The following is a 12,538-nucleotide window of genomic DNA, read 5'->3' as shown; positions in this document are numbered from 1 at the left end:
TACGAATTTATTAAAAATTTGTTATTTTTAAAAAGGCAGTGGATCTGAATTGGATGATACTGTAGTGTCACAGTAAATGTCAGCAAAATTGACAACTGGACTGTACTTAAGAATTTCATGTATCACTGAGGGAAGGTTGTTATTAGGGCCCAAATTGTAAAGTATACACAAATTCAGAGGAAAATAACTATGTCCATATTGTTTCAAGTTTCCAGAATCGCTTATTTGACAATTTTGTTGCTGTAGAAAAGTTACCCAATAATACTTCAGCTCATCCTAAATGGTAAAACTTGAGATAGAGTGCAATTGGTCTAAGCAATAGTAGGGGAAAAACATGAATTAATTTAGTTGATGGTGACAGGTATCAAGTTAGTAGATTGCCTGCCACTTACTTTTGTAATTTTGAACTATTCACATTTTGCAGCATTGAGAGTGATGCTTTGTTTGTCTAAGGTTCACCTTGGTAGCTTGCATTTTAGAGTACGTGATTGTAGATGTTATTTGCACTGTAAATAAAGCAATCAATTTTCTTATTTTAAAACTAATCCAATAATGGTAGCAATTTTGAAATAAAAGATCTGGTTTAAAGATGTCTGTAAGAAAGTAATGTATTCAAATAAGATTGCCAAAAAATTTTAATCTGGTGTTACCCTCCTGCTGAGCCTACAAATCATGTGCTGTATACCCATATCCTATTTTCAGAAAATTCTGATGCCATCCTTTGTTTTATAAGTATCAAAATTTAAACCTGATTCTTAGATATAAGTAGCAAATTTAATTTTCTTAGATCTGATAACAATAATTTGTGAAGGATGAGCATATTCATTTTATAAAAGCATAGTGAATTTTACATCATATATAGGGTGAGGTGGATGAATACCGACCTATTAGTAGAAAAAGTTGCCTAAAAAATCCATTTTGTACCTAAGAGAGTGCACACTGTGGCACACTGTGGCCAAAATAAACTGCACAACATGGCCCACCTATGGTATACTCATAAATCCTTAACTCAGAGAATAAGTGTCATATTTTGCATTTAAAAATTTTCGGGAAATGGCTGGCACTCCGAAAACATGGGGAAACACCGATGGGGGGTGGGTAAACCCTCCAGAAACCAAATTTCCTGTTATTAACCTAATCTTCCAAAAAGGTAGTAGGCCAGATCAAAAAGACTTAATGACATTAGACATATGAATAGGTAGAGTTGAACCCACCCAATATAAATTTCCTGTTTTTAGCATAATGACACTGATATTGCATCGCGATTCACTAAATATCACCTTCAACTTAACACAAAAAAACACTGTTCCACTTTTGTTATGTATTTAGAAAATATTCAATATTTCAAAATATTCAAAACTTCAAGAATATTTCAAAATACTCATAATTTCACGCATCTGTGGTGGGAGTTGATGTTTCCCAGCATGTTTACTGTCGGTAGGTTTCTGTTTTCACTACAAGCATTTTTCTTTGAAGATTTGATTGCTATTCTCTCATGTCCTGTCTCTCTGTCAACAGACACACGACCTCCAGGGACTCCCAGTAGTCGCCAAAGTAGCAGCAGTACTAGTACTAGCACCACATCTTCAACCACTACTACTACCACCCAGTCTTCAAGTGATCAGCCTAATGAGAATACGACAACTTCCACTAGTGGTAATTCTGAAAGACGAGATCCTACAAGTGATGGAGCAGGTATTGGTTAATTTACTGTACAGTTATGTAAAGTGAAACAGAGTAAAGAACAGCACCTCTTTACAAGGTGGTTATATGGTGGTTATGGGCAGGGAGTGGAGAATACTCCTCACTCAAATACCATCTTCAAGTGCTTTTGCTTAGGGTAGTGTCAAGTGAGGACATTTTACTGCATTGTATCTAATTGCTAAGCTGAACTTGTATTTTAGTTTTGAGTGTTGTTGACCCCAGAAATAGTGTCACATACAGGTGTGAAGCTTGCCACTTCCATTGCACCACAGGTCAATTTTTAGCCTTTTCCTTTATCTCCATTCCCACTTCAGTTTTGGTGTCCAACTGTTCTAGCTATTACCTTTTGGAGCAACTTTAGAATTGTCTCCCAGTTCCACCTTCTTACCCTTGTACTTCATCTTCTTTGTTTTCTTGGTCTCTAGCATGCTTTCCAACCACTCCAACTCCCTCTTTTCATTTTCATAAGTACTGATGGGGGTGAAAGTGCCCCAGTACTTGGCTTGACAGCCTGAATTTTGTAGTCGAAAATTGCTCCTTAGTACACCACCCTCTAGTCAAGAGGTGGGTTTTGTGTGGGGTTCATTCACCTTGATTATATATCAATTTAGTCAGTGTTATTTTATTTTTATTTTATGTATTGGTGAAATGTGAGCAATTTTTAATGTATGAGAAATGTGTTTGATTTTGATTTTAGGAAATGTCTTTGTGTATTTAAGTTGGTGTTGTGACGTCATAGAATACAAGATGGCAGCGGCGTGGGGTTGGAAAAGTAAACAATAAAGTGGGCAGAAGACGACGCACTGAACTGGTGCTTGGGGGTAGGAGAGAGCTCTCTGTCTTGTAGGAGTTTGTGGGTTGTAAGTCATGTTGTGGTGGTGTTCAAAGTCTTAAGCTGGGGTATACTGGGACCAAGGAAGGTGAACAGGTTGGTAGATTGTACATTTGTGGCACATAGGAAGATTAGGCAGGAAAAATATTCAAACTGGTAGCAGTAGTGTGGCCAATTAAAGATGGTCAGATCAGGTAGGGAACAAAGGGAGATAAGATTGGGAAGAGATTGTCCGAGATTTAGCAAGATACAAGATGACTTCAAAGATGGAGAGAACAAGTTGAAGATTGGCTAGTGTTGTGTGGAGAAGTGAAATATCTGGGGATAGAAATAAGAATGAGCTTAAAAGGGAAAGCCCTAGAAATAACAGAAGGAATAGATAGAGATGAGCTTGGTGTAAAGAGGGTTCAAAGATTATTCAGTCCAAACTAGATGAAGTTTATCTAAAAGATAAGCTAAACAAGAATTATAGTAAAATGAAAGACTTTTAAAATACAAAGGGAATCCAGTGAAAAGTTTTGAGATTTTTTAATTAGGTAAGAAATGGCAGAATCAGAATGTAACAGAGCTGTGGGGAAAAGCATGCTTGAAGGAGGAGCTAAGGGTTTTTGTGTATTGAAGCAGACAAATCTCACAGCAAATAAAAAAACAAATGGTATTAGCAGCTCGTGGTCAAGGAAAGTTGGAATATAAAACAGTGTCACAAATAATGAAAAGAACATTTGAGGGATTAGGGAATAAAGTGGAAACGAAATTGTGGGGCTCAGAAGGCAATGCTAAGTCTAGGAGAGAGAGGGAAAACCAGAGGTATCAGGGAAAATGGAACCAAGGAAGGGGTGAAAGAAATCCTATAAAGAAAGAATGGAAAATAACATTATGCGCCATATACAAATCGGAATGGCATTGGGCTAGGGATTGTCCTGAGAATTTTCAAAATAGAAAGAAAACATAAACAAAATAACAAGAAGGAAATAAGCAGAAAATGGAAACCAGGCCAGAAGAAGAAGTCCATGTAGGAGAAGTTGGTAAAATAGAGGAAGAGTCTTTGGAAGAGGTTGATGCAGATTTAGACACAAGATGTAAATCAACAGTTTGCAGGGAATTGTGACTAGCACGCATTGTCATGGGTTTGAGTCGGGAGGAGTTGAGGAGAATGAAGGATAATAGGACAGAGTTTAATAAATTATTTAGTTTTGGTGAGTCATCATATAGGTCAAAAGGAGTAATGGAAATACAAGCGATATTGAAAAGCAAAACATTTTATTTGAAGACAAATTTTGCAGGGTGATATACTGTGGCTAATAGGTAAGAAAACCATGAGCAAAATGAGTATGACCATAAATTTGAAAGAAGGTTGCATTAGAAGTATTAGGGGAAATGAAGGTAAATTGAAGAGAAGACAAACACAGTCATTTGAGTTTACCAATAATGAGGAGGAAAATAGAAGAAGAATTATTACTGAAGGGTTGGAAAGGAAAGAGTCTGAGGGACATTCAATATTAAAGGCACAAAGATGAAGTTACATCTACAGTTTGGTCATGGAAGTGGAGATGAAATATGGAAGCTGACAGAGGAAGCACAATGGGGTGATGGTTTGATAGAGAAAGAAAAGGAGGAAATAAAAAAAGTTACAAACAGAATTGATAGGAAGTTGTGAGGTATGTAAAAGATACAAAAGAAATCCAGCTAAACCAGTAAAGGCAGTCCCCGGCTTACGACGGGTTCCGTTCCCGAGACGCGTTGTAAGCTGAAAATTGTCAAAAATCTTAAGAAAACTGTACTTTTAATCCTTTGGGTGTCTTAAAAACTATGGAAACTCCATTTTGATTGCATTTTTCATCAAAAAACCTTCAATTATTGATTATTTTGCATTTTTGGTGTCATTCCTTCTGACAGATTAGCGTCATAAGCGTTCTAAACTGGAATATGTTGTAAACCTGGAAATAATTTTTGAAGAATATAATTGAAAAGCAGCATAACCTTGGAACGTCGTTAGCCAGGGACTGCCTGTAGTAGGATTTTCCTGGAGTAAAACATTTAGTTCTACAAATTTTTAATGTCAAATTCTATGAACTTACTGGTAAATCTAGGCCTAGTATAAATCTTGGCCTAGCATGAGAGAGAGAGAGAGAGAGAGACTGCTAATGTTTCCTCCATCTATTTATCATATCTTCCAGTTAAATAAGTTAAAAAAACAAAAGAGAATGATAAAAGTATTGTTAGTAACATTATAATCGTTCCTTAATTGGTACAGCCATGAACAACTGAACGAAAACAGTTGTTGTTCATACACGAAACAAACCTTCGGTCTTAACATTAGGATTTTCTAGCGCCAAGCTGGAAACCGGTAGAATGAAAATTACACTTGTGAGATCCAGGGACTAATGTCATCTATACCAGGTCACGGGGCATGTATACCCAGAATGCCCACGGCTACCTGTGACCCATCAGTTATTTTCCTACCGCCTTTAAGATAAGACGTGTTACTGTCTATCTCATTTAAAGCCGGTTTTTCAGTTTGCCCGTTCTTTATCCATTTCATTTTTTATTTTTCATTCCTTTTCTTTCTCCAAGTGTGATCAGTGTGTGGTAAGAGTGTATACGTGGTATGATGGAGAATTTTGCCTCAACATCGGGATCGTCTACCGCTTCGAAGAGGAGACAAAGGAAATGCCCAGGAGTCAGTGGTTTCCCTTGTTCTAGGTTCCTAACTTCGGTGTCGACGGATCCTCATCCAACGTGTAGTAGGTGCAGGGAAAACGTATGTACGGTTACTAATCCGTGTTCTGTTTGTCGCGGTTGGTCGGTGGAACAGTGGAAGAAGTTCTATGGCAAAAGCCAATACAAAAGAAAGGGGGTGACGCCATCTTTGGATGACCAAACCTTACCGGCTTCTTTTGTATCGGTAATAAACCAGGCTGCTCCATATGTTTCTCCACCTGCTTTTGAATTGTCTCATACCCCTTCGGTTTCTCCTAGCGGTTCTGTATCGGAAACGTCAGGAGGGGCCTTGGGTAATTTTATGAATAATTTGCACTCTCCTTTGTTCCCAGCAAGTAGAGGGGGAGATCCGCCATCTTTGTTCCAGGCTCCTGCTACTCAAGCGCATAGGTTAGATGGTACGTGGTCAGCGCTAGGCCTACCAGGCGTACCAACCTTGGATGGTCTGCTTGCGCATTATATGACGTCACGGTTCCAGCAGGGTCCGGCAGCGCTGAATGTTCCTCATCCCCCGGGCTTGCAATTTATGGGAATTAATGCCGCTGCTTCACCATCCCACTCAGTATTTACAGCGATGCAGAACGTGGGAGGTAGTTTGGCAGCAAACGTGCGGTTGCCAGCAGAAACCTCTCAGTCTCTCCCTACGAGAGGGATGACGTCACAACATACGTCACACTCTGAGATGGCAGGCGTGATGACGTCACAGACCGATTCTCGGCCTTTTTCGCTGCACCCAGACGCTAATACGCCTTCTGACCCGTCAATGCAAACTGTAATGCAGAAATTACAGGATATATAGGAGAGAATGAATAAGAGAGACAAAAAGAAAAAGTGTGATTCGCCTTCTTCGTCTTCTTCCTCTAGTTCGGCGTCATCACTAAGTCCGATAACGTCACGGCGAGCGCCAGTCAAGCCGTTGGAGGAGGATTCGGGAGTTCCTAGCGGATCCTCGGGCCAAGAGGAGAAGAATCAATTCTCCTCTTCTTCGGACCAAGACTGTCATTTCCAAGTCGGCAAGAAGGTCGGAAAATCAGTGGCTATTAAGCACAAGGTTGGCAGACGAAGCCGTTCGCAAGAGTCCGAACAAGCGAGAGAGGTGACGGCCGGCGAGCTAGCGGCCGAGGCGGAGTTGCCAGTTCGGATCGCAAAAACTGCGATACCTCTGGTAAAATCGACGTTGGCGGCGAAAGGTGCAGCAGAGGATGGAATGCAGGTCCCAGTTTCGCCGTAAGGCCATTCAAAATACGTACGAAGGACGATAAGGCTCCTATTAAAAGTACGAAAAATAGAGAGTTGGCAACCTCGGCGGATACGTTCGTGGAAGGCAGTGTCCGTCTGGATAGAAGGCCGAGGCCAGGCTCGCCGACGCTCGAAAACGATGCCAATGCTAATAGAGACGAACTTACCTCTGTCTTAAGGGAGCCTTCATCTTGGAGATCTAGACGAGATTCTCGCTCTAGATCCGTGAGCAGAGAAAGAGTGAGACGTTCTCGTTCCCCGGCTGACTATCTGGGATCGAGCCAACAGCGGCCAGCAAAGATCAAAGAGACCGCGGCCGTAGGGGCAGGCGGCCGTGGAATTCCGGGCCGTCTGTCAGAAGATAGAGGCGAGACAACAGCTCTCATGACGGAGAGTGGTACACTAGAGCCAGAGGAAGGAGAAAACCAAGAGTTTCTGGCCTCGTATGCAGAGGTTATTGATTTGATTCGTCAATTCAATAGCCTTTGCGGAGAAGACAGAAACACCGGCCAGTATGCTTCCTCCTGGAATTGACATGGCGTTTGGACTAAAGAGGGATACCAAGGTGTCGTATGAATTGCCTTGTTCGAGTCATGCGGAATCGGTCTTGCAACACGTAAACGCAAAGATTGCAGGGAGGGATAATTCCTTAAGATCTAATAGATCATTTAAATTTATTCCCCCTCCAATGATAAAGCAAAGGAAATATTATACGACACCGAAGGTCCCTTTGCTGTCTAGACAAATGAACCCTAATGTTGTAAGGTTAAGGCCTGGATTAACCTTGGATCAGGTTAAAATGGAGTGCCCTTCGATGACGTACCAAGAGGCTGCTACGTTAGAAGCAACAGCTTCTTCTGTCTTTCAGGCTGCGTCCTGGTTAGACCTTTGGTCAACAGCAGTGGCGAAAATTGCATCCTCGGAAGCAACAAGGAAAGTAGTGGATGAACCATTGTTCATTAGATTACTACAGTCAGGGTCCAAGGCGATTGCGTACCTGACAAACGTAAGTGCCAATGTTTGGGCAAATATCCTGCTAATGAGGAGAGATGCAGCATTGGCTAGACTAAGCCGCAATGTGGATTTGGATTCCCTGTTAGCAATGAGGAATGGGGATATCTTGGAATCGCAACTACTGTTGCCAGAGGTCATACTGGAAGAGGCGATAGATAGAAGAAGGATGGACACTAACGATAGGTTGGTGCAACAGGCAGTTAGGAAAACCTCTAACAGTCAAACTACTCCTTTGGAGGGAAGACAACAGCAGATGTCTCGAAAGAAGACAGTGAGACATAGCATCCCTAATAGAGTCACAAGACCCTCTTCCCCAAAGAGGATAACTCATCGGCCCTTTCACAATAGAAACAACAGAGGAAGGGGCAATAGGGGAAGAGGGAGAGGCTCAAGAAGATAGGATGGGCGCCTCCCATCACTCGGCCACACCAGTGGGGGGTTGCCTGGCAAATCACTGGAAGGTGGGTGGTGGATGTTCTCAGGATCGGGTATTTGATTCCGTTCGAGGTAACCCCGCCCCTGACAGATCAACCATTACCCCACGTCACTTATGCCCACAAATCTCAGAAGGCCACTATTCTGCAGGACGAAGTGAAGAAGATGATGGAAAAAGGAGCTGTGCAACAAGTATGCAGTCCGACAAAAGGCTTCTACAGCAGGATTTTCCTGGTACCCAAAGCCAACGGGGAGTGGAGGACAGTAATAGACCTGTCAACGCTGAATCTGTTTATAAGGAAAACCAGTTTCAAGATGGAAACTCCGAAAACGGTTCTACAAGCAGTCAGAATCGGAGACTTTATGCTGACAGTCGATCTAAAGGACGCATACTTTCAGATACCAGTCCATCAGTCTTCAAGGAAATTTCTCCGCTTCAGTCTTGCAGGGAAAGCTTTCGAGTTCAAGGTCCTGTGCTTCGGATTGACAACGTCTCCTCAAGTTTTTACAAGAGTGTTCACCCTCGTGTCGGCGTGGGCGCATGCTCAGGGGATCAGGCTAATAAGATATCTGGACGATTGGCTGGTGATAGCAAAGTCCAGGGAGAAATTACTCAGGGACAGGGCGGCCCTCCTGCAGCTTTGTCACAGCCTAGGTATTGTGGTGAATCAGCAGAAGTCGCAGCTGGTTCCAAGTCAACGTTTGGAATATCTGGGAATGGTGATAGACACAACACAAGCCAAAGTATTCCCGACAGACCAAAGAGTAGAGAAATGCAAACAAGTGGTGAATGCCTTTCTGGGAAAGCAGACACAGCCAGCAAGACAGTGGCAGGTGGTGCTGGGAATCCTAACCTCCCTGGAGAAGCTAGTACCACAAGGAAGGCTACACCTTCGGTCCCTACAATGGAGGATGAAGGAGTTTTGGTCACCAACAGTAGATCACCCGTACGAGCAAATTCCCTTGTCGGCAGAAGTGAGGAAAGACTTGCTGTGGTGGGTGGACGACGACAATCTGACAGTGGGTGTCCCCCTTCAACAATCCTCCCCAGACCTCTTGCTGTCTCGGATGCGTCACTAGAAGGCTGGGGAGCCCATATGGAGGAGTTGATGGTGTCAGCAAAATGGAGTTGCAAGGACAGAGAACTCCATATAAACGTGCTGGAGTTGGAAAGCAGCTTTCCTGGCTCTACAAGAATTCAGGGAGAGAGTAAAGGGACACTCAGTGGTATTGATGTCAGGACAACACCACAGTAGTAGCTTATATAAACAAGCAAGGAGGCCTAGTTTCTCGGCAGTTACATGTGATGACAGTTCAACTTCACCAGTGGGCTATAGAGAACCTGGTAGACATCAAGGCCAGGTATATTCCGGGAAAAAGAAACATAGTGGCCGACAAGTTGAGCCGCAGGGATCAGATTCTGGGAACGGAGTGGTCCCTACACCAACAGGTAGTGGACAGGATGCTCATGTTGTGGGAAGGACCGATCATAGACCTATTCGCAACCAGGTACAACAAAAAGTTGGAAGTGTAGTGTTCTGTAGTCCCGGACGCAGAGGCAGTAGCAGAAGATGCGCTACAACACCCCTGGGACAATCTGGACGTGTACGCATTTCCTCCATTTTGTCTAATCCGTCAGGTTCTGAACAGGGTAATGCGGTCTCAGAACCTCAAGATGACCCTGGTAGCCCCGTTATGGCCGAAAGCAGAGTGGTTTCCAGACCTACTGGAACTCCTAGTAGATGTGCCAAGAGAGTTACCTCCATGGAGCAACCTTCTGTGTCAGCCTCACGTGGAGAGGTACCACCAGTCGGTGAAGTCCCTATCACTTCACGGGTGGAGACTGTCAAGTATCTCCTCCGAGAGCGAGGGTTTTCGCAGAAAGCAGCAACTCAGATGGCAGGTAATATCAGAAAATCATCTGCGACAGTATACCAAGGGAAGTGGTCAGCATACTGTGATTGGTGTCGTAGAGGGAACGTGTCTCCACTCGGTACCACTATTCAGCAGTTAGCAGACTTTCTGATATATCTCAGAACAGAAAAACATATGTCTGTATCTGCAGTGAAGGGGTACAGGGCTGCTCTAGCCTCAGTCTTACGAATGAAAGGAGTGGACATATCGTCTTCATGGGGAGTTGGCATGCTGATGAGGAGCTTTGAACAGTCATGCCCACCAAAGGAGCTAAAAGCCCCAGATTGGGATCTGACCAAGGTACTGAGTAGTCTGACAAAACCCCCCTACGAACCACTAAGGCAGTCCACGGATAGGAGCCTGACCCTGAAGACAGTCTTCTTATTGGCCCTGGCTTCACCAAAAGGGTGGGGGAGCTACATGGCCTCTCATATCTCATAAAGCACTCGAGAGGTTGGAGATCAATGGTGTGTGAGTTTGTCCCAGAATTCGTGGCAAAGACCCAAAATCCAACAATAGTAGACGGCAGATTCGACTCCTTTACCATACCTTCCTTGGCAGACTTTGTAGACAACGACAAAGCTGAAATGCTCCTGTGCCCTGTCAGGGCACTAAGGGAGTACTTAAAGAGAACAAGGCACCTCAGGCCGGGGTGCCAGAGGTTGTTCGTAAGTACAGGACGGAACAAGAAGGAAGTGTCTAAGAATACAATATCATTTTGGCTAAGGGAGACGATCAGAGATGCTTATACTGCGGAAGACAGAGGGTCAGATAGCCAGGTGGGAGCTAGAGCTCATGACATCAGGGGTGTGAGTGCTTCCCTTGCATTTAAGAAGAACATGTCTGTGGATAAAATTCTGAAAGCTGGCGTGTGGAAGCGCCAAACAACTTTCACCTCATTTTATTTGAAAGATGTTGCCCATAGATCCTTGGACAACTTTTCCTTGGGTCCAGTGGTGGCGGCCCAACAAGTGATATAGTTCATCCAGTGCCCCTGGCGGGTCAGTTTTGCGTCTAGTCTAAGATGAAGGTATGAAAGTAGAATGAATGGGATGACTGGTCTTTTTTCTTTACTACTTTCTTCCTACTCCTTTAACTACGGGCAATATGAAGGAGAGTACCGTCATGTGCTGGAACGGACTAGATGCAGGTGAGATGGTCAGCCATACTGTGAAGCTATCTTAGCTGATGATATACTTTTCAGTAGCAACACACCCCTCTGGATAATAAGGAAAAGAGGGGTGAAGGTGGATCCAGTCGCAAGGGACAAGAGTAAACAGTAGAATGGTATCTACACCCAGTGGGAGGAAACCAATAGATCCGCTTATATCTTTGGTCCTAGGTTCATTGTCCATTCTCTAGAATTTCCCTATATATTCGGAAATGGATAAGGTGGCAAACTCCCAGTCAGTTGTAGAGACTTACCTCCCTCCAATAGTAAGTCTATCCTAATGTTAAGACCGAAGGTTTGTTTCGTGTATGAACAAAATACCAAATTTGTAACTAATTTTTATTTTTCATAACTAACAAACCTGAGGTCTTAACAGTTAAAGGCCCACCTCGAACCACCCCTCTAGCAGTCTAAACTGGGTTAGAAATATAACTGATGGGTCACAGGTAGCCGTGGGCATTCTGGGTATACATGCCCCGTGACCTGGTATAGATGCCATTAGTCCCTGGATCTCACAAGTGTAATTTTCATTCTACCGGTTTCCTCCAGCTTGGCGCTAGAAAATCCTAATGTTAAGACCTCAGGTTTGTTAGTTATGAAAAATACAAATTAGTTACAAATTTGGTATTTTTGCTACAACAACCGAACCAAATCATATACTAACAATGTTTTGCTTGCAATACGAAAAAATCAGGTTATGAAGGCCGCTTTGGAACCGATTAATTTCGTATCCTGAGGCACTACTGTAATAGATTGTTATGAATAAATAAAGCTTTTAAAGAAGGAACAAATCAAGATATGAAGAACCTTATTAAAAATGGGAGAAGTTACAATAAGTGAGTTGGAAGAAGAAAAGATTTATTTGGAAGACTATGCAGATGCATCATTTGGGAATATGTAAGATGGCCATACTGAATTTAGTTATGTTATATCCTTGACAGATGGTAAGAGGAGAAGTCTCATTAGGTGGAAGTCAGAAAATCCCAGAGAATAGTAAAATCCACCTTTGAAGTAGAAGCTCTTGACTGTGGGGGAGGCCATGGAAGGATTGATATATTTCAAACATTAGTGGGAAGAGATAGTAGGAGGGAGAAAATTAGAAGTGTTGGTTAATACTGATAGTAAACACTATAAAGACTGCAATAAAATGGAGTACTGGTGTAATAAGGAAGAGATTAAAAATAGATATTGCACCAATAAGGGATACAATTGAATTGGGAAATAAAGGAGGTGAGATGGATAAAAGGAAAGGATCAAATGGGTGATGTATTAACTAAAGCAGGATTATCAGGGGAAAGCATCAGAAATTATGTAGAGGGTAAAGAGTTGGACAAGAAAGGAAATTAGAGAGGATTAGGTTAGGAAGAGGTTGGAGGGCGGGGGCAGGGGAGAAAGAGATAAATGTGATTATATAGAAGTTAAGTCAGTGTTGTTTTATGGTTATTTTCTGTATTGGTGAAAGGTGGGCGATGTTCAATGTATGAGAAACGTTTGATTTTAGAAAATGT

The 12,538-nt window shown here is 42.7% G+C and overlaps 2 protein-coding genes across 7 annotated transcripts in view; both read left to right on the top strand.

Annotated features, from left to right (window-relative positions):
• The window catches only part of LOC135220859 (uncharacterized), a 61,230-nt gene extending 49,669 nt beyond the window's left edge, over positions 1-11,561 (top strand). Inside the window, exon 2 of the mRNA XM_064258429.1 lies at positions 7,972-11,561. Within this exon, the coding sequence (XP_064114499.1) occupies positions 8,140-9,201 (1,062 nt within the window). The 5' untranslated portion in view covers positions 7,972-8,139 and the 3' untranslated portion in view covers positions 9,202-11,561. The remainder of the gene's footprint in view (positions 1-7,971) is intronic.
• The window catches only part of LOC135220857 (large proline-rich protein BAG6-like), a 289,694-nt gene that overhangs the window by 149,619 nt on the left and 127,537 nt on the right, over positions 1-12,538 (top strand). For all 6 annotated transcript variants that reach the window (XM_064258425.1, XM_064258423.1, XM_064258427.1 and 3 more), the window contains exon 8: positions 1,519-1,695. In XM_064258425.1, coding sequence (XP_064114495.1) covers positions 1,519-1,695 — 177 coding nt within the window. The remainder of the gene's footprint in view (positions 1-1,518; positions 1,696-12,538) is intronic.

This window comes from Macrobrachium nipponense, chromosome 2 (genome assembly GCF_015104395.2).
Source record: "Macrobrachium nipponense isolate FS-2020 chromosome 2, ASM1510439v2, whole genome shotgun sequence".
NCBI lineage: Eukaryota > Metazoa > Arthropoda > Malacostraca > Decapoda > Palaemonidae > Macrobrachium > Macrobrachium nipponense.
The sequence above is the reverse complement of the archived record's forward strand: the minus strand, read 5'-3'. Positions and strand labels throughout refer to the sequence as shown.